The sequence below is a fragment of the Cajanus cajan genome, chromosome 7 (assembly GCF_000230855.2).
Source record: "Cajanus cajan strain Asha chromosome 7, NIPB_CcT2T_4, whole genome shotgun sequence".
Lineage (NCBI taxonomy): Eukaryota > Viridiplantae > Streptophyta > Magnoliopsida > Fabales > Fabaceae > Cajanus > Cajanus cajan.
In genome coordinates, this window is record NC_138523.1 from 1,869,195 (window position 1) to 1,892,244 (window position 23,050).

The 23,050-nt window shown below is 32.9% G+C and overlaps 2 protein-coding genes and 1 pseudogene across 3 annotated transcripts; all 3 read left to right on the forward strand.

Annotated features, from left to right (window-relative positions):
• The first annotated feature begins 19 nt into the window (after nucleotides 1-19).
• LOC109791032 (uncharacterized) lies at nucleotides 20-13,548 on the forward strand. Of its 2 annotated transcripts, XM_083060538.1 has the most exons (6): nucleotides 20-2,266; nucleotides 2,362-2,587; nucleotides 4,305-4,371; nucleotides 10,668-12,237; nucleotides 12,311-12,415; nucleotides 12,501-13,548. In XM_083060538.1, the coding sequence occupies exons 4-6, from the start codon at nucleotides 12,040-12,042 to the stop codon at nucleotides 12,993-12,995; spliced, it is 798 nt and encodes a 265-aa protein (XP_082916664.1). In that variant the 5' UTR covers nucleotides 20-2,266; nucleotides 2,362-2,587; nucleotides 4,305-4,371; nucleotides 10,668-12,039; the 3' UTR covers nucleotides 12,996-13,548. The 2 variants fall into 2 exon arrangements, with proteins under 2 accessions (XP_082916664.1, XP_082916665.1); XM_083060539.1 differs by lacking the exons at nucleotides 20-2,266; nucleotides 2,362-2,587 and adding an exon at nucleotides 2,598-3,730.
• Nucleotides 6,220-7,668, forward strand: LOC145949593 (uncharacterized). The gene has a single exon (XM_083060008.1). It carries the CDS (start codon nucleotides 6,220-6,222, stop codon nucleotides 7,666-7,668), a length of 1,449 nt encoding a protein of 482 aa, XP_082916134.1.
• Nucleotides 13,549-18,940: 5,392 nt separating the features above from the next.
• On the forward strand, nucleotides 18,941-22,119 carry LOC109812934 (pectinesterase 2-like; annotated as a pseudogene).
• The last annotated feature ends 931 nt before the right edge of the window (nucleotides 22,120-23,050 follow it).

Here is a 23,050-nt window from a genome sequence, read left to right on the forward strand (position 1 = left end):
GGTAACTTTGTTGAAATACCTTAAATTATTGAAATTGATATGAATAACTTTGCTGACATGTATCATATGTTTAAAATGTAAAAAAAATTATATACTATAGGTCAATTTAGCTAAAATATAAATAAAATATGAGATAAAATACTTGCTTTATTACAAGCAATTATTACATTTGTTTTTTTGGTCTTTCTACATTAATTCAATTGTCAAAATAGATTCAACAATTGAGGAAAGTGAGACTTTTCTATATCTATTAATATTTTAACCATTATAAAAATTGACTACTTTTTACATGAGTTAGTGTCATAAAAAATGTAGAAAGTAATATTTTTTTAATATATCATTTATTTTATTTAAATCCCAACACGTAAATTTCAAATTACAAATAAAAAAATCAATCACTCATATTTATTTATATATAAATTCCAAATATGATCAATAAATAGTAATGAATATATTAACACATAATTATATGGTAATGTCCCTCCTTAAAAATTCTAAACTACAAACAATTGTGAAGTACCTAAATCCATTGCAAACATATATAAATTTGATCTACAACTAATATCAGTACTAAACATATGCTAATTAAACTACCTAAAAATAATTCTAAGATGTCAAAAAGAACTTATGATTAATTTCTAATTTGTAAATAGACCTTGATTGACAATCACTACGAATTGCATATTCATGAAATGCTCATTCTCTCAAGATCAAGAAAAGTCATCTTGTTAATATATACTCAAGTTAGATTGAGTGAATCATCTCTGTTGAACAATCGTTATAACTCTTTGTAACATTAGTGATAATGAGTGTTAAGTGAAATCAAGTGTTTGATAACTTCCATACCCTCATCCTAGTGAGTTAAAAACTTGTAACCCTTCAACCTTTGTGTGATGATAAGCCTAGGGAGTAGTGGTAGGCCTTGGAACTTGAGTTAGTAGGACAATTTATCTAAAAGTTTTTTTAAAAAACTAATTATTATATAATAGACATAAATATTACATGAAAATAAGGAAAACACATTATATAGGAATGAAAATTGAGTTGAAAAGAGACCAAAATATAGGAAAGAAATTAGCCAATAAAAGAAAAAATAAAAGTAGTTGAGAAATTAGGATAGTGGTGGTGGTAACAACAAAGGTAATGATTATGGTGAAATAATTTTGGTCAAAAAATCAATTCATAATTAAATAGGATTACGTTAGAACCCTTATGTTAGGTTTATAACTTGTATCTAAGTAGATTGAAGTGGGAAAATGAAAGAAAGGTATGGGTTCTGTTTCACGGGATTAAGGATGCTACTATACGTGAGCACAATGTGCTTAGGTGAGCATAATCTTGATGTCGTTAAACATGGTCATGCTTAGGTTACCTACAATCGTGCTTGGATTCAAGATAGAGAGTTGAAAAACCAAGCTTGGTCGTGCTCACCTTTGCATTGCCTAGCACGACCATGTTGGTCCACTGTACAACCTTTTTTTTATCTACGTTTGTAACAGGCGTAAATATTGAGAAACAAGAAGGTGAGCTTGAGCTACTAAGATAATGGGATAATTAACTATTAATTAATTGAGAAACTTAATAATAAACTTTGTACATGTTAAGTCTAAGAGCACTACAAGAAAATTGGGTATTATCTACGAAAAAATTTTCGTAGATAATTTTTGTTTATCTACGAAAATATGTCGTAGATAACTCTAACTTTGGTGGGTAATGAAATAATAAATTTAGCTACGAAATTTTCGTAGATAAGTGTGGCGGACTTTGGCGGGAACTTTTTATACGAAAAATTAGCTACGAAAGTTGTCATAGAAAAGAGTTATAAAAAAAAATAATGTAAAAAATTTAAAATAAATAATTTATCTATGAAGCTTATTCGTAGATAATGAAGGTGCAATTTTTTTAATTAAAAAAAACATGTTATCTATATACATGTTTCGTAGGTAACATTTTGTGTTTAAAATTGGAAATAATCTTTGATTACTAAATGTTGTATTACTTTATCCGAAACCCTAACATATTCGTCGTCCTCATCACAGCCTTCGCGTGTCTGTGTAATGCTCCTCTCTTCGACTCTCTCAACTGATTTGGTCTCCACGATCTAGCGACCTTCGCGATTATGAGTTTCGTTTCTAATCCCCTGAAAGCGTTCGACTATGCGTGTTGAAAAACCTTTCGAGAAAACCTAATTCGAAACCGTTTCCTCTGGTCGAAGTTGTGTTCTTCGTTTGTCTGTAAATAGAAGTCAGAAATCCTTTGCGTTCTGGTAAGTCACTTATGTAAAAGCTTTCTCTGTTATGGTTTTGAAATATTGATTAAGTTTTCGTTTGGAACCCTAAATCTGATTTTGAATTTTCGTAGATCGTTTTGTGAGATGGAATTTGGTTGTGCCAAAGATGGGTTTTTTGAACCGTAAATCTCTGTTCTGTCTTCTACGATTCAACCACATCGCATACACCTTCGTCTCCGTGTCTGGGTAGCCTTGCTCCGGCGACCTTCACAGGCACCAATCCACAAGAGGTTAAGCTCTCGATCTTCATCTCTGCACCATCACCACCGCTCCTCAAACACAAGACTGTAATTAGGGGTAATATCACATTATCATCTTCGCAAATAGAATTGCATACCAATCCTTCTGCAAATGCAATGGCTTCGTCTATTTCTGCTTCAATCAAAATACATTCCATTAATTCTCCCCAGTATTGATTGCCTTTCTGTAAACCTGATTGATGTACAAATTCCATGACAATCTTGATTGCATCGCCAACTCTTCCATGCTTTACAACACCAGGAAGGAGGGTTCATAAAGTTACGAGATCAGGAGAGAGAAATTTCTTCATCTGATGATAAAACCAGAATGCATAACTAGCTCTGCCTTCTTTTAGCAAGCCATAGATGATAGTGTTATATGTCAGAACATCAGGTCTACAGTTCATCATTGTCATTCTACAAAACATTTTCAAGGCCAAATCAACTGCTTCATTCTTGCAAAGACAATCAAGAAGTGTGTTATAGTTACTGTGTTTTGAGGGCATCCAGACTCTTTCATACTCCCAAACAAATCAAACGCCTTTAGGAATTTTCCCTCTTTTCTTAAACCAGTTAGCAAAATATTGTATATAACAACTGTAGGAGCTAGCTTTAAATCCTTCAGTCTCCCAAACATTTCCCATGCCTCGTCAACTCGGTCAGCCTTGTAAAGTGTGTCAATTAAAGAATTAATTACAATTATATCTGGTTCACACCCTTCACGTGACATGTCAGTCAAAAGTTTTATGGCATTATCTATTTTCCCTGCTTTGCTGTAGCATTTCATCATCATGTTATAGGTTACTGAGTCTGGCGAGAGCCCACAATTGTGAAGATCATTGAATATATTTTTTGCTTCTCTTATCCTACCCATTTCAGCAAGACTATATAAAGATGCATTACATGCTGCTATACTAGGCATAATGCCTCTCACTTTTATATGAATTACCTAACTATTTAATTATCATTAACATATCTAAATTTGTTATTTATTATGTCACACAAGTGGTTTTTCTGATTAGGTCACGTGTTGGATATATGCCAAATGCTATTTCGGTCTCATTATTGATGTACTTAGCATGAAACAACAGTTTTGGATTCTAAGTATCAAAATTAGTTTGGGCCATATACTTATTTACTTTGGACAATATGTGATGACCAAATTTTGTATTTCCCAACTTGGAGCAGCGAACTGTACCGGGTATTATTTGTATTGTTTATCTGCTTTAGGTTACTTCTTTTTGTAGTTCCTAAGATCATATTGCTTCTATATTTATTTACTAATCCTCTGAGTACGATCTTTAAGTGTGTTCTATACTGTTTTATTTCTTCTCTTGTCTTAGTAATGTTTATGTCATCTACATTGGACTATGAGTAATCGGATTGTGCCAGCCATATGCAAGGTGCATGTTTTTAATAGAACTTAATATATGTCATGAAGTCTACGTTCAATAAGACTGGTACTTTCAGCACAACATGAGAAACTAAGCACATATATACTGTCAAAAGAAAACAAAAATTCAATTTGTTTGTTATACATTTTTTTTGGGTGAGGTGTATTAATATAAAGGTTGTGATGTATACAATTGCTCCAACATGGTTGAATGTATAGAGTTAGTTAATTCGAAATTATGGTTCTGTTATGAGTATTAACTCATTTTCAATATTGTCTTAACTTTTCCTTGCCTTTGTGATATTAATAGTGCAGTAAGAATGTTGTTGATAGTGTAATCAAATCTTATGTTACTAATGTTGTTGTTTATTGATATTTTCAGGTTGTTTTTATGAATTATCAAATTGAGATCGATTGCAGCAATTTTTCAAGAAAATATTGACTAAGAGGTATAATACTAAAAGTCAAATCCAATGCTTGTTGTTTCAACTTGTGTTTTGTATGTAATATTGATTTTTAAAGAAATTAGTCATGCAACCCTCCATTAGTTTGTTCAATTATTCTATATTGTTTTCTCAAATGTCTAAATTGATTTATAAATTGACGTTGCCTTTACAAGTTGGTGTAGCTTTATAAATATAATAAACAATTTTACTTTATGAAAATAATTAAATGGTTTTGTTTAAAAAACCAATTCATGGACACTTATCAAAATACCAAATCAGTCTACTACACAAATTTAGTTTAGGCAAAATGACCACTTAATAGTGGCTAATGAGTTTGGAGGTGTCTTGGTTGCACCACTGCAATTGTTTCTTCATGAGGGAACTTCATTTGTTTCTTGACTTTGTAGTAACAAATAGAAGTAATCCTTGTTATATATGTTGAATAAAAATCATTTTTAAGTTAAAAAAATCCTGTTGCCAATTACGAAAGAAAAACCAATTAAGTCTACATTGTAAAATGGTTGAATGTCCACTAGTTATATTAGTTTTTTTAATTCACTTTATACGGGTGGCTATTTGTGTGATTAATATAGTATCTACGGTGGATTCTAAATATTATAGTTTGTCAAACCTCTTTTTATAACTTCTATTTATAATGTATGGTGATCTCAATATTTTATATATGGTCATAACAAATTTAGTTTTTTTATACTTATATTAAAAGAAATATAAACCAGCCCAACTAATATTTAACACGTGGAATATTTTTTTTATATATTAAAAATTAGATTGTTGATTATATATTTAAGTCATTGTAAAAGTAGATTTGGTCTTACGTTACTTTTCATAAAGCAAACATACAATTGAGTTCGTAAACACTAGTTTACTAGTTTAATTATAAATATAGAGATAGAATTTGTAGCAGACGTCGGAGTGTAGAGTGCTTTACCGACATGCATATCTTTTAGGACAGAGAGAGGCAGTGACCCTCCTCTTACCATTTGCCTTTTTCTCTTCCATGCTATTTCTACTAAGTTACTCATTGCTTCACGTTCCACACATTACATTTAATTATACTAACATCCCATCTACACTATTTATATCCTACACACTTTATAATCTATACATATTTTATTTACTATAATATTTAATTATTTAAATATTTTAATTAATAACCTTAATTTATAATATGATATATTCATTTTTATTAGACATATACAGTTTGTTATAAAATTTAATTCTAAAATTTAAGTGAATAAATTATATAATAAAGTAATTTTTGTAACTAATAAAATGTAGTAATATATGTATATTTACCGATTTAAAGTGTCACCCCATCTGTTTTGAATGGTTCTTAAAATAAAAATCAACTTTAACATTTTTTATCATGAAGTGCGACATGACTAATAAGTATAGAACCAATTTTTTTACCCAAAAAACACATGTGCTTATAATGTTATTTTTTTTATACCTGAAATATTTTGTGTAACACCCGTATAAAGTGAATTAACAAAACTAACTTAAGTGTTTTTATGTTATGACCCACATTGTTGCATTAAATAATGAATCAAAATGTAATCTACAAAGTCTTGTCTTGGATTCAGTGTAGGACAATTCATACTAGAAGGAGCTGGTATAAGTTATCCCAAACTTGTATAGTGTCATCCTTGAGGTTTACTCCATAATTGGAGGTTTTGATTAATTAATTTTGTTTCCCTAATAATATTCACTCCATTTTAATTAATGCATAGAGGAAAATTATTACGACATTGTGTTCTAATATATTTAAATTTAGTAAATATACAGAAGATGATGTCTTTTCCTTCAAGTCGTCGGTGGATGTATGATAGGATGTATCAGGGTAGAAGAGGTTTGAAACCTACTTTCGTAGCTGGGGTTGAAGAGTTTGTAAGAAAAGCCTGTGAACAAGAAAGTTATGTTAATGAACGACAACTTAGATGTCCATGCAGTAAATGTGAGTCTACAAGGATTTATGATGTTCAAACAGTGAGGGTTCATCTCTACAAGCATGGCTTTATGCCCGAATACTTTATTTGGACTGATCATGGGGAAGGCGTACAAAATATTTCCCGTAATGTCGACGATGCTTCAAGTAGTGGTATACATGTGACAGAAAGTGAAACATTTAATACGATGCATGAGATGTTGCGTGATGCTGTTAGACAACACGAGTCGTTTGAGATACCAGAAACAAACTTTGAAGAGCCTCCGAATGAAGCAACCCGACAATTTTATAACCTATTAATGGAGTCAAATGAACCATTATTTGAAGGATCATCAGAGTCAAAATTATCAATTTGTGTTAGACTTTTAGCATGCAAGTCGAATTGGAATGTCCCTGACCAATGTGTAGATTTTATAACAAAAATGCTTCTAGATATAGCTCCGATGAATACAACTTTGCCAAAAAATTACTATGATGCTAAACGATTAGTATCGAAGCTTGGATTGACTGCTAGAAAGATTGATTGTTATAGACAAGGGTGCATGCTGTTTTATGATAATGAATATGGGAAAAATGATGGAGCACTAGCCTGTTGCAAATTTTGTGACATGCCAAGGTATCGTGATCGCAACATAGGGGCAAACACAAATAAACTAGTTCCAGTGAAGACAATGTTCTATTTACCTATAATTCCAAGGTTGCAGAGACTGTTTGCATCAATGCAAACTGCAGGTCACATGTGTTGGCATCATGAATTTAAAAATAGCTCAGGCGTGTTACGTCATCCCTCAGATGGTGAAGCTTGGAAACACTTCAATCGGGTACATGCAGACTTTGCCGCGGATCCATGCAACGTACGATTGGGTTTATGCTCTGATGGATTTAACCCATTCTATCAATCAACAATCCCTTATTCTTGTTGGCCTGTAATTCTGACCCCATACAATCTTCCTCCTGAGATGTGCATGACCAAGCCATTTATGTTCTTAACTTGTTTAATACCTGGTCCACGCAATCCAAAGGCAGGAATTGATGTGTTTCTCGAACCTTTGGTGGACGATCTTAAGAAGTTGTGGACCGGTGTAGAAACATATGATATTTCAAAAAAGAAGAATTTTAACATGAGGGCTAGTTTAATGTGGACTATAAATGATTTCCCTGCATATGGGATGTTGTCCGGTTGGGGAACCCAAGGTAAATTGGCCTGTCCACATTGTATGGAGTATTCAAAAGCCTTTACGTTAGAAAATGGGGGAAAAATTGTTGGTTTGACTCACATCGTAGGTTTTTACCTCATGATCATACATTTAGGAAGAACAAAAAAGCCTTCTTAAAAGGGAAAGTTGAAACAGATGGCCCACCACCTACAATGACACCTGATTTGGTTTGGGGCAGAGTAATGGATTTACCAATGGCCACAGAAAATCCTCGTTTGCCCAAATTACGAGGATACGGCGAGTTTCATAACTGGAGAAAAAAAAGTATTTTTTGGAATCTTCCTTATTGGAAAGATAATCTTTTAAGACACAACCTTGATGTCATGCACATAGAAAAGAATTTCTTTGACAACATATTGAACACTATCATGAATGTTAGTGGTAAAACAAAAGATAATGAGAAAGCAAGGATGGATCTCACTTTGTATTGTAGTCGGCCTGACTTAGAACTAAAACCGCTAGCTAATGGAAAAATGTTTAAGCCAAAAGCGAATTACTCTTTAACTATAGACGAAGCGAAATCAGTTTGTCGTTGGATAAAAGAACTAAGGGTGCCTGATGGTTATTCATCAAACTTGGCAAGATGTGCTGATGTTGAAAAGGGAAGGATGCATGGGATGAAAAGCCATGATTGCCATGTATTCATGGAGTGCTTACTTCCTATTGCATTTAGTACATTGCCAATGCATGTTTTGAATCCACTAATCGAAATAAGTCATTTCTTCAAAGACTTGTGCTCTACCACATTGAGGTATGACGATTTGGTTAAAATGGAAGAAAACATTCCACTAATTCTCTGCAAGTTGGAGAGAGTATTTCCCCCCGCATTTTTTGATTCAATGGAACATCTCCCAATTCATCTTGCATATGAAGCTAGACTTGGCGGTCCAGTGCAATATAGGTGGATGTATCCTTTTGAAAGGTATTACATCATCAATGTTTTTCATATAAACCGTAATTGTTTACCGATTATGAACCATGACTCATTTTTTTTAATAGATTTATGGGAAACTCTAAGCGGTCAATAAAAAATAAGGCAAGGGTTGAAGGATCGATATGTGCAGCTTACATACACCGAGAAACAACTCATTTTTGTTCCCATTATTTCAAAAATTATATGTTGTCATCGCGAAGTAGTAGAAATGAAGTGGGAATTGAAAGCCAAAGCTGTCTACCATCGTTGTCCATCTTTAATCAACCAAGTCGTCCTTCTGGGAAGCCATCAAACCACTGGTTAACCCAAAGAGAATGGGATTCGGCCCATGTTCATGTTTTGATCAATTGCACAGAAGTGAAACCATACCTTGAGTAAATATTTTCCAACTACCCTAAACATTGTTATTATAAAGTAAAAATTCTTCAATGTTTAACCTTTTCAATGACTTTTCTGAATAGGTCATTCCTCCAATCTCACCAAGAAGCTGAGTCAACTGCTTCTAGTCGTGTACATGCTGATTTTCCTAATTGGTTTAAGGATCAAGTATGTACGAGTTTCATAATTTACTTTTTAAATATCTAATAAATCAAATATGACATTGACTTTGTGTTGTACTGTAGGTTTACAATGAGCCTTTCAGTGTAACAAACCAACACTTGAGAGATTTATCACAAGGCCCGTTTACCGAGGTTAAACAATGGCACACGTTATATGTGAATGGATATAAGTTCCACACTGATGCATGGAGTAAAGGTAAAAAGACAATAAATAGTGGGGTTTTTGTAAAAGGGCTTATAGAAGGAGGTGAAGATGATTTCTACGGGGTCATTAAAAACATATACGAGCTAGAGTACAATACTTCAAGCACTCCGAAGAAAGTAATTGTATTTTATTGTGACTGGTTTGATACCTCACGAAGAGGTACAAGGATGGATTCTAAAAACCATGTTGTTGATATTCGAATGGATAGAAGATATGTGCCATATGATCCATTTATAATTGCTCAGAATGTCAGACAAGTATACTATCTGTCTTATCTACCGTCACGAATAGATAAACGTGGTTGGTGTGCCGTAATCAAGACAAAACCTAGAGGTCGCATAGAAGCTACTGATGTAGTTGATGATGTGCCTTACCAAGAAGACCAAGTTTCACATGTCAATGAAATTGTAGAAGTTGAACCTATTTTAGGCTTCCGAGATTCTGATCATGGTGTTGAAGTAGAAGAAGAAGCAATAGAAGAAGACACTGAAGAAAACACTGAAGAAGAGGTATTTCAAGACAATGATTTGGAAGAAGACAATGATGAAGGGGAATTTGATGACAACGAGTCAGAAGAAGACAATGAAGAAATGGAATTGGAGGATGACAATTCTGATTAGGCGTATAGTTGAAAGATAAATGATTTGCATTCGAATACCAAAATTAGTCATAGTATATATATGTACTTTCAAATCTGCATCATAACATGTTGATCAAGTATTTTCATTAGATTCATAAACCTTTGTCATCATTATATTTGTTTACACTCATCATGTATTGATGCCTTTTTCCAACTTCTACTAATATAAATGTGAAAAACTGCATATCTTTGAAAGATGTTAAACTGCATATCTTTCCAAAAAAGGGAAAAAAGGCACAACTAAGGGAAAGCGACCAAAATATATTATTAAAATACCATTACAAACAGCCCCTGCAGTTGAATCCCCTATTGTTCAACCAATTCCTTCTGAAGCCGAAAATGTTGTACCCATTCCTTCCCAACCATTAGTAGATGAACAGACCCCTTCCCAACCCTCCATTGTTCAACCCATGACTTCCCAACCTCCCACTGTTCAACCAATGCCTTCGCAACCTCTACCTTCTTCTATGGCTTCCCAGTGTGCTGGTGCTAGAGGCACATCATTATCTTCCCCCTCTCAACATAATGCTTCACCAATCTCAATGCCATCGTGCCGTAATCAAAATGTACCAGAGGTAGTCCAACAAATGTCAACTGAAGCAAGTGAATCATCTACATATGTTGATGATGACCCTCCTATTGGTGCAGTGCTTGAAATTATTGAACCTTGTAATGATGGGTAATAATGAAAAAAATTTTAAAACATTATTTGTACATCACATATATAATTTTTTTCATATTCACGTCGTATTTTCAATTATTTTGTTTGTATATTAGGTTTTATCCAAGCAGAGTTGCCTCTAAGGCAATCACAAAGACAATTAAGCAACAATACGTTCAGCCATGGTTGACCTGGGGTGCAATGTCAGATGAAGAGAAGAATGTCTTCTTCCAAAGATTCAAGGCAAGCTTTTGTTTCAAACCTACCCCTAATACAAATTCACTTCAATATTCTGGTTGAAGGTATTTAAAATTCATCTTTGATAAAATTAAGAGTTAAAACTGAACAACAGTAGGAATATTGCTCTTATATATTCCTGTAAGTTGAATCTTGTTCCTCAAGAGTTATAAATCTATTTTAAAGTTGTTCTAGTTTAAATTTTATAAGTAAGTTATTGTTCAATTCAAAATTATTTTTTAATCTTATTCTGTTACTATTAAAATTTGTTTTAAAATTGCTGTTTTATATCCATTATACTTAATCCTGAAAAATTCCTATATTAGCTGGAATAAATACTTAATTTGCTGTTTTAAGGACATTAGTGAGAATTCAAATTAAATAATCTTTAAAGGTGATGTATTTTTCAGCCATGTTGTATCCAGCTGCTCGAGTCTCGCGTCTATAATCTCTAACAATCTGCTCTGAAACTTGTTGCCTAAAACCTGTAGATTCAGCATGAATCATTATACTATGCTTGTTCCTTTCTAAACTGAAAATATACAAAGAAAAATAGATACATGTATTTTGGATGTGGTCCTTGGATCAAGAAACCCTCTTGCAGTATTCAATAGTAGGTTGAACCCGCTACTAGCATTAACAATGAACATCTAGTTTAATGTCTGAAAACAAAATGAGCAAATTCAGAAGTGAACAATGGCATATTCGAGTATTATTAATTAGTAAGCACTAAGCAGTATGTTAGGCATGGGCATTGTGTGTTCATTTAGCACAATTGCAGGTTGTATCCCTAATTCAGGTTCCATTCGTAAATCCTACATGTACATATTGCATGCATTTGTGGCTGCTGACTAAGGTTTTGTAAACCTGGAAACCATGCATATCAAAATTCTTAATTATACTGTATTTTATATATTATTATGTTGTTGCCTCATTTCTGCAGATCATTACATAGTAATATTAACATTGATTAAGAGCATTCGTTTTGTTTTAATAAATTATATAATTTGCATTACTGTTTTCTGCAACCTTTGACATTTGTTTTAATTTTGTATGATTTTACCAATATGTGTGTATAAGGTTTTTGCATGTTGTACAAACAGGTGCATTTTTTCCACATATTGTTAACTTTAATACTCAATGTCATAACTACATTATCTCTTAATGTAGAGAAAGGTTACTTGGAGACCTGAACATGATGAGAAGATTAGAAGGATTTTCAACACAAAGGCTTCTCATAGACTTTCTGAGATGTTTCTGGAAGCAAGAAAAACTGGAAAAAAACCTACCTGGATGTTTGCCAGAGTATGGCATGAATTGCTAGCTAAGTGGAACCAGCCTGAGTTTCGCTCAAAGAGTGCTCGTAATCAAAAGAATCGAGCATCTGAGAAGGGTGGAAGTTTGCACACAGGTGGCTCAATCACCATTCACGAGCATGCCCTTCGCATGGTATGCACATTAAAAAGACCCTGTTATTGAACTTGAATGCTATTTTATCATGATTAATTAGTTTTATTTATAGGCACAAGAGTTGGGGCGTTCTGTACATGTTGATGAGGTTTTCCACCAAACTCATGTTCGTAAGATAACCGGTGATTTTGTGGATCGAAGATCTAAGAAGACATATGTCAGTTTTTGCCTTCTTACATATTTCCTCTTTTTTAAATTTAATAGGTCATTTCATCATATAACATGTTTATTTTTCTGAACAGGAGGATTTTCAGATCATATTTTCTCAAGCAAGATCGGAGGCTGCATCTTGTGGTGGAGGAGAAGAAATATCTCCATTGGACCCTGTTGAGGAAGAGAAATTGAGGAACAAAAGCTGGTTGGTTGCTGCTGGTGGAAAAAATCCTAAGGGACGAGTATATGGGGTTGGAAAACTTCATGAAAGTTATCTTTGCGGGGGAACATTCACACAACAAACATGTAGTTCTGCAGCTGCAGATTCACAGAAGATTCTAAGGTTGGAAGAAGAGATTCGTCAATCTTGGGAGGAGTTTCGCAAATCTAGAGAGGAGAATCAACGTTTGCAGAAAAAATTAGAATCCCTAGTAAGTGTTGTTCTCCCTCTTCTTCCTCCCGCCGCACAAATGGTGTTACAAGACGTCAATGACCAACCACAAAATGAGAACCAAAACCAGGAGGATGCTCAAGATGGTGACCAACATGATCGACAAAACTCTTCTCACTATGCAGATTATTAGATAGTTTTTAATTGCAGGACTTGATCTAAGAGTAGGATATAAATTATGATGCATGACTTTAAAATATTATGGATTTCATGTTCTATTTTATATTTTTTACTTTATTTGTTAATTTTTAGCTTATTGTTCATTTCATGTTGTTATATATCTTATCATTAATCCTGTGTTTACTTTATTTGAAAATTTTTAGCTTATTATTCATTTGATGTTGCTGAATATATATACATTCATCCTAATGCAAAAAATGTATACATAACTTCCATGGATGTAGTTATAATGAAGGTGCTTGTTGGTTGTTATTATAGGTCCTACTTAAGTGAATTTTATGGAAGTTTTTGTTTGTTGATATGATGACATAAATCAATGTTAGGGAATTATATTTACAACAATATTTTCATTGTATGTCTTTATAACTTATTATTTATTGCTGTGCTGAGACATAAATATTTATGGTATTTAAAAAAAAAATTTCAATAAACTTTGATAGTTTTTGAGAAATTAAAGTTGTCTCAAAATATTTATACATTTGAAATATATTTATAAAATTATTATATAAGATATATAATGATTGCAGGGTTTTAGCAAAAAAAATTTGATAGTTTTTGAGAAATTAAAGTTGTTTCAATGTAAGATACCTAATGGTTGCATGGCTTTAGCTAAAATGATTGGCTGTAGCAAAATCCATATTATCTACGAAAAAATTCATAGATAAATTACCTACGAAATGATTCGTAGATAACTTACCTATAACGTACTTCATAGGTAAGTTATCTACGAAGTTTTTCGTATGTAAGTTACCTACGAAAATTTTCGTAGGTTAGTTACATACGAAAAACTTCGTAGATAACTTCACTATGGGGAATTTTCAATTTGTAAGTTATCTACGAAAAAGTGTCGTAGGTAAGTTTTCTATATTTCAATTTGTAAATTATCTACGAAAAGGTGTCGTAGGTAACTTTTCTATACAATTTTTCGTAGGTAATGTTCCTATGCAAATTCCTGATGCTACTATTTCGTGGGTAATTTCAGACGAATATTTTCATAGGTAATGCATACGTATTCGTAGATAAATTCAGACGAATATTTTCGTAGGTAATGCATAGGTAAGTTACCTACGGAGGCCAATTTTCGTAGATAAATTTACCTACGAGCTCATTATCTACGGAAAAAGTTTCGTAGATAATTCGTAGATAATACCCATTTACCTACGAAAATTCTGCATTACCTACGAATTATGGGTGTAGATAAATACCAACTTTCTTGTAGTGGAGTGGGTGCTTAGCCAATTGTTAAGTCTAAGCATGATACTTAGTCAGTTAATACCCCTAATTGAGATACTAAACTAATTGATATGTAATAAAAACAAGTGATATATATATATATATATATATATATATGTGTGTGTGTGTGTGTGTGTGTGTGTGCGCGCGCGCGTGTGCATGTGTGCGCGCGCATGCATGTGTGTGTGTACATGTGTGTGTATGTGTATGAAAAGTTCGTAGTTGATATTGAGACAATTGAGTTGTGTACCATGTCTACATTGTACATGCATCATATGAATTTGAAAACTATATTTTTGTTCGAGGTATTGGTGTGGAATCCTATGCCAGGAAAACCCTTGTAATATACTATTTTTTTAATAAATAAATAAATAATTAGAATAAATAAAAATAATAAGAAATATATTTTCTTAATAAAATAAAAGAATGAGAGCTCATTAGAAGTCTTTGGGCTAGATTCTAAGTCCAATCTAAAGGCTAATTCAAACAGGATAAATTGGTAAGGGTTAGGTTATTTTTGCAAGTATGCTAAAACACTAAGAGCTCACAAGAGGTTGTGTGAGAAAGCATGAATTGACGATAGGAGCTACCAAAGGTATATCACTTCTCGAGACTTGTCACTCTAGGTAAGAGGAATGAGATTATTGATTCCTTAATGTAGACACATAATTTCGTCCGGGGGGCATACAAATAACAAGATAGGACATCAGAGGGCCCAAAAGCCCAAATCAACTTTTTTTAGTGACCCAGAATGGGCCGTTCCAAAGGCAGAACGAGCCGTTTCCAAGTTCGGAACTGGTCGTTCTCGAATTGGAACGGGCCGTTCCAAGGCTTCTAATTGGCCTAAAAATTGTAGATTGGAACGGGCCGTTCTAGACCAGAACGGGCCGTTCCAAACCAATCAAATGGCTTAAAATTTGTACCCCAGAACGGGCTGTTCTGAAATCAGAACGGACCGTTCTGGTTCCCCGGAACGGGCTGTTCTGATTTCAGAACGGGCCGTTCTAGAGTATAAAATAATACATAATGTTCGAATTCGGAACGGGCCGTTCCAAATCCAGAATGGGCCGTTCCGGCTCACATCTGATGCCTATAAATAGGAATCTCTGCCACAGTTCTGGGGACCCCAAAAATTTTGTCCATCACTCTCTAGAGCTCGAAATTTGTCTCTTTTTCTCTCTCTCTCTCTCCTATTGTATTTCTTGATTATTGTGAGACATTTGTGTAGTGTGAAAGGTTTCCATAAAGCACGTACAATTTCCATATTGAAAGATCTAACAAAGCTTGCTATGAGGTATTTTAATCAATCTTCTTTTCTCTCTTTTATTTCTTATCTTTGATAAATATTATTATAATAAAAGCAATCATGTAGATATTTTAAAGTTAATTGTTTAATTTAAATTTCAAGCATGTAAATATTATCAATAAAAGGGGATTCAATATTTATATTATTATTATTTATAATGTTAACTTCGTCATAGGGTACTGATTAAGGGCATTGTAGGGGTGCTTAATACCTTCTCTACACGTAACCGACCCCCGAACCCAATTCTGGTTATCAAGACCATTATTGGACCTTTAAAAACCTTTTCTTTTTCCAATGTTTTGAGTAAAACATTGGTGGCGACTCCATGAACCTATTTTCAAAACAATTAATTAAGGATTAGTCTGGTGTTCGGACATTCCTTAATTGATGATACTTTAAAAAGAATGTCTAAACCATATGTCGCGAGATCGGAAATTTTCGGGTTGCAACAGATGGCGACTCCACTGGGAAGTTTAAAGAGGGTCAAACCTATTTAATTAATGAAGTTAATAAAATAAAAATAATAATTTAAATATTTTTCCCCTTTACTTTGTTTGCTTTATTTGTTTGGCTTTAATATCTGTTTTCTTGTTTAAATTTTGCATCTTTTTGAATAAAAAATTGTACACAAACTTTTGCACACACAGTTCCCCCTACACCCGGGGGCATGAGGGTATTAAACATAGGGAGTGGTTGACGTACGACCGGCCCAAGTTTGGCCTTGGAGCCTGCGAGCCTTGTCGAAAATCACACTCAAGGTGATAACCGGTTACTCTAGCCCGAAATACTGCGACAGACCTTAGAGTTTGCCAGGTGACGGCGACAGAGATACTGGGTCCCTATAATGGGGGCACCTTGGGGGCCTTAAGACTAGTGAGATTAGAACTGTCCTATACAATGCACTTTTATTGCAGGGACCACAGACCAAGGATTTAAACGTGGTTGTTCGCGGGTGTACATTTGTTTGAGCATATGTGTGTTGCATTTGTTTGTGTTTATTTATTTCAAATAGATAAGAATTACAAATGAATAAATATTAATAAAAAAATATGATAAAAAATTTAACTCCCTTCTACATTCCTAAACCTCAAAGCATCATATAAGATAGTTTATTTCAAAGACAAAAAAAAAAAACAACAAAAACAAAAAAAAATATAGCAAAAAAATCATGCATCATAACCCTTAGCCAGAAAAAACATGATAAAATTTAGGCAGAAAATAAATATCATGCATCTCCTATGATAGTACATTAGCATACATTCATTAGAAACGGAAGGCACATATAATAGTATGCAAAAAAAATGTTCTCTAAATAAAAATCAATGAGAATGATATCCGTTGAATTTCTCATATGTCTTTGCATCCTATTTTACGTTTCATATAGATAACACACCTTCCTTGTAAATAATAAATAAGAACAAAAAGGGAAATCTAATTTGTGCATGTTAGCCAGATAATGGAAATTACTGTAATCAAATGCGAACCTGACACATCAAATCGGGGAACACTTATCACTAATTGGGGGCATCACACGCCCTAATCGACGATTCAAACAGCGAGACTTTCCCATGACGAAATGACAATCGCCGGGATAGGAGGAATGATCAAGAATGGACGAATCCTTGCTTCTAGGGAATTATAAGACAAAATCCAATTGAGGAATAAAGACATTGCGTGACAAAAACCCGTTAGGATGAAAAAGGGCGTCCTAGGAAAAATTAGGGTAAAGAAAAAAAGAATCAAAATCCCGATAGGATACGTCCTATGTAAAAGTTAGGGATATATAAAAATGTCTATTTGAGTTGAAATCGAAAGGTGGCTCGAGTATTCCCTTCAAAAGCAAGAGTTCATAAAGATTTCACTCCTAGTTCGAAACACCGACATCCAAGCAAGTGGAACGGTTTTTTGAAATTATCACCCTGTGTCTAGGGGGAAACCTTCGGCTATCTCCCTGTCGCGAGATCGGAAATTTTCGGGTTGCGACACTTAAGCATATATGAGAGATAAGGGTAGAGATGTGACCGCTAAGCTTCTTAGGCTATCTATTTGAAGGGAATCTCTTGAGTATGTGATGGAAACTTGTTTGGAGAATCCGGATTGATGTGAATCCTCTTCAAGTTCCTCCCTAGATCTTCGGCTCCTTGATCCTTCCTAAGCTTGGCTAAGGTCTCCAATGGAAGAGGAGACCTTAGAACCACCACGGTTTGGTGGAGAACTCTCCCAAGAGACGCCACTCCTTGATGAAGAGATAAGTCTCTTCAATTCTCACCACACTCTTCTAGTGAAGGGATAAGAGAATTAGATGAATATCAAAGAGGTTTAGGGACTTTTAGAAGAGAGAAATCTGAACAATCTTCAGAAAATAAATCTCAATACATCCAAAAGTGTTTTACAATGAAGGAAAAACGAAAATATAGGAGTAGGAAGCTTGGAGAGCAAGCTAGCCTTAACCATGGTTCACTAGGAACCATGGTAAGGTCTAGCTAACCATCCATGGTCTAGAGGCTTGGAGAGCAAGCTACTCACTTAGCTTGCTTGGTAAGCAATCTAAGGAGAAGCTTGTGCTTCAAGCTTCTAAGCTTGAGTGTGAACAAGCAATGTGAACACAAATCAAGGTGGGTGGCTCATGGACTTTATTTTACTCCAACCGGTTTTGAAAAATGTTGATTTGGTTTAGTTAGGTTCATCCAATGTGAATGGAACCTAGCTAAATCAAATCTATGAAAAATTAGGAGTAAAATGAGTCTAATATCAAAAATTTAGCCTAGGTCCATCTCTTGGTCCAATTGCTAGTAACACTCTCTAGCTTGCTAGTCACACTTTCTAGCTTGCTAATACCACTCCCAACCCTACTACTAGAAAAATAAGAAAAGAGTATATTTCTAGATTAGGTTAAATGGAGTCAAAGTGCCCAAGTAACCTACCCTAGAAACAATATACAATAACTAATAAAAGGAAATAAAGTGCCTCACAAATACAAAGGTAAAAATACACCTATACAAGTATCTACTATATATAAAGTACAAGAAAACAAACTATACAATGTATGTACAATGGAGACTCAAGAGACTAATAAGAGGAATCATACTCAATACTCATATTGAGCATAGGTTTAAGAAGCACCTCCTCTGTAGAAGCCTCCTCTAGCCTCCTAACCATGGACCTAGTTAAAGGCCCAATGGTCTTCATGTGTGAGCCTCCTTGGATCAACCTTCACCCTTCTTGGTCTTACCTCTTCCAAAGGGATCCTTGGGGATTAGATTTTCATTAGTATGAATTTGATTAAAAATTATTGTTTTGGTATGCTATGATGCTTATTTGTTGAGTTGATTAAATTGATATTAAGATTATACATTCTAATGGTTAGGAGTGTTATGTATGAATTTTTGGGGTTTGGCATTGCATGCAAAATTTGGGGGTTTAGAAAGAAAATCTTGGACCCAAACTTGGTGGCTGCTGAAGAAGGTGCTAAGGTTGTCAAGGTAATGCAAGATGGTAGTGGAGAATTTAAAACCATCACTGATGCCATTAAGAGCGTACTTGATGGGAACGCCAAGCATGTAATTTTTTACATCGGAGTTGGAAATTATAATGAAAAAAAACCAAAATTGAGAAGACAAAGCCTTGTATGGGGCACAACAGAATATGTCAAGCATAACCTTTGCAAGAACAGCTAAAACATATGGAACTATAGCGCTACATTAATTATTGAATTAGATTAATTTGTGGTAGCTAACATCATAATCTCGGTTTGTATACTATATTCTTTAAAAAATTGTGTTAATAAAAGATTCAAATGTGTTATCATTTTTTCGTACCTTTCTTTTCATTTTTTGTGTTTTTTGTTAGTGAACTTGATGGTATAGAACTCTGCACCTAGACCTGATGAAAAAATGGTAGGAGTTCAAGCAATTGCATTGAGAATTTCTAGTGACAAAGAAACATTTTATAATTGCAAGATTTATGGACTCCAAGACACAGTGTGTTATGATAGGAATAAACATTTTTTCAAAGACTTCTTAATCCAAGGCATTATGGATAATATTTTTCGAAGTGCGAAGTCAATATATTTGGTACATAAAATTTTATAAACCGCAATATTTATATGTTAAAATCTATTTGTGACACACTAAATATAATTGTAATAAATATTGGGAATTTATTTTAAAATGCAGAAGAATGAGTTGAGAACGCTTAACGATACTAAGATTACAGTTATAGTGGCACAAGCAAGGAAAAGTGAGACAGAGAACAATGCTTACATATTTGTACATTGTGACGTTACTGGAACTGGAATCAAAATTTCTTAGGGAGAGCATGGATGAATCATCCAAAAGTGTTATTTGCTTACTCAACCATGAGTAACGTTGTAAAAAAAGAAGGATGGAGTAACAACAATAACCCTGAAGCTAACAAGTAACTTTTGAATTTAACTTTACACGGCTAATAATTCTTTCACATTCCTACATTTATAATTATATGCTAAAAACGTAGTTGTATTAATGACGGATGAATGTGTATAATTATGTTGAAGTGTACATATTTCTTTCCAAACTTTTATTCTATAAACTTTTAAAGTACAAGTTTTGTTGCATATTGATCAAAACAATACATGATTATCTACAGAACTGTACGACTTAGAGAGTATAAGAACACAAGACCTGGTGCAGACCTCAAAGGTCGTTCTCCTTTAGCTCATCAACTAACTGATGAGGAGGTCAAACCTTATCTAACACTTGGTGTGATTGAAAGATCCAAATGGTTACTTCCTCCTCCAACTCCCAAAATATAATTAAGTACCATATGTTTATATATCGCTTAAGGAATGGCCATGCACCCCACATTTTTGTGGACGGTGAATTTGGAAAATTGTATTCTAGTTAATCATTAGATTGCTCAAGTTATTTAGTTTTGTTCTCTTGCAATTTTTTTTCTTTCAGATTGGTCATTTTAAAATTAAGTGAGGTCCTTATAAAAACTTAGATTAGTCAGTATATAAGTCATGCATTTAGGTGTTGATGCACACCATCATAACACCTTTGTCAAAAATAAATAGAAACATATGATTGTTGTAGCTTAAACCTTTTACAAAGATATGAAACAATCAATTTATGGTCTTGTAAATACATGTTAATGGGAAATGTAGTTTTTTGTTTCTTTTTCAATGGAATAAAAGGGTAAATTTGTCTAAATACCTTAAATTATTGAAATTGATATATAACTTTGCTAACATATATCATATGTTTAAAATGTAAAAAAATAAATTATATACTATGGGTTAATTTAGTTAAAATATAAATAAAATATGATGTTAAATATTTGCTTTATTACAAGCACTACAACGAAAATACCATATAGTGACACAATAAGTGTCACTAAAAATTACTTTTACATACACAATAAATGTAATATATGTTGGTATATTGTTAAAAGTGTGGGTATAAGTTATAGTGACACACAAAATATTTTGTTAAATCTCATTCAAAATCAACACTAAAATTCTGTGTGCCTATATGCCAAATAGATATATACCTACATATATTATACTTATAGTGACACTTTTTGTATGTCACTACATGTAACATTTATTATAGTGAAGCCATTATTACATTTATTTTTTGGTCTTTCTACATCAATTCACTTGTCAATATAGATTCAACAATTGTGGAATGTGAGACTTTTCTACATCTATTAGTACATTAACCAATGTAGAAATTGACTACTTTTTACATGAGTTAGTGTCATAATAAATATAGAAAGTAATGTTTTTTAATATATCGTTTATTTTATTTAAATCCCAACAAATAAATTTCAAATTATAAATAAAAAACATTCAATCATATTTATTTATATATAAATTCCAAATATGATCAATAAATAGTAATGAATGTATTAACACATAATTATATGGTAATGTCCCTCCTTAAAAATTCTAAACTACTTTAAACAATTGTGAAGTACCTAAATCCATTGTAAACATATATAAATTTGATCTACAACTCATATCAATAATAAACTTATGTTAAACTACCTTAAAATAATTCTAAGATGGCAAAAGAACTTATTATTAATTTCTAATTTATAAATAGGCCTTGATTGGCAATCACTAAGAATTGCATATTCGTGAAGTGCTCATTCTCTCGAGTCCAAGAAAAGTTATCTTGTTCATATATACTCAAGTTAGATTGAGTGAACCATATTTATTGAAGGATCCATATAACTCTCTGTAACATTAGTGTTAATGAGTATTAAGTGACCTCGAGTGTTTTATAATTAAACTCCATATCCTCATCCTAAGTGAATTAAATAATTGTAAACCCTTAACCTTTGTGTGACAATAAACCTAGAGAGTAGTGGCGAGCCTTAGACCTTTAGTTAGTAGGACAATTTATCTATAAAAAATTTAAAATAATTATTATATATATAAACATAAATATTACATGAAAATAAGGAAAACACTTATTATATAAGAATGGAAATTAAGTTGAAAAGGGACCAAAATATAGGAAAGAAACTAGCTAATAAAAAAAAATAAAAACAATTAAGAAATTAGGATAAAGGGTTCAAACTATAAATTTAGAAGGGGCAACAAACTCAACTTATGACACTTTCATGTATTATCATTAAAGTCAAGGGATGCAAATGCACCTTCTTAACTATATGTAAGTCCGCCACTCAGGAAATAATACCTGGGAAATTAAGTATTTTGTTGTGATCGATAGTTTGTAATGCTTAGGGAGATTGAGAATACTTGGTTTGTACTCTATGAATTGAAATAACAAGAAACACACTAAAGGGGTTGAATGTATGTGTGAGTGATTAGTGCTTGTAGTTAGAAAGTTTTAAAAGATCTATTAGGCAAAAGTTTTTATATCTCAAATCAATTCACCCCTCCCCTCTTGATTTAGTAATCTATTTTAACACTGGTCTCACAAGAAGTGCTTATAATAAGGTTTTAATCACAACTGTTTATTTTTAAAATCTTAATTTAGGGCTTGTTATTAGTTATTCTCATATAATCAAATATTCTCCCTAAAGTATCTCTTTTTATGTGTGTGTGTGTATATATATATATATATATGTATATATTGGAAAAGGATCAAGTTATTCCACTTAATAACTCATGGTCCACATTGAATTTCAATGATTCAACAATTAAATTTAAAGTACTTAAAGAATAGACTTGAAACTATTTTATTCTTCATTATATTAATTCAAATAAGTGTATATTTATTAAAGTATACTATATGTTAATTTAAACTTGTATAACAACGTATTATATATTTTTTAAACTTTGCAAAAATTTATAAAAATATATTCATTAGGAACTTTTAATTTAAAGGTTGGATTATTGAAATTCAATGTAGACCATAAGTTATTGAGTAAAGTAAATTTACCAAGACATAATCTCAAAATAAGTATATCACTTTGGTGATGGTTTTTCACTCTTGGCAAGTGGACAAAGTTTC

Bases quoted from the DNA above. Each gene is read 5' to 3' on its own strand.
- LOC145949593 (XM_083060008.1), top strand. From the start codon at position 6,220: ATGTATCAGGGTAGAAGAGGTTTGAAACCTACTTTCGTAGCTGGGGTT.
- LOC109791032 (XM_083060538.1), top strand. From the start codon at position 12,040: ATGTTTCTGGAAGCAAGAAAAACTGGAAAAAAACCTACCTGGATGTTT. The intron at 12,238-12,310 runs GTATGCACATTA...TTTTATTTATAG, and splicing joins ACGAGCATGCCCTTCGCATG to GCACAAGAGTTGGGGCGTTC. The intron at 12,416-12,500 runs GTCAGTTTTTGC...TTTTCTGAACAG, and splicing joins GAAGATCTAAGAAGACATAT to GAGGATTTTCAGATCATATT.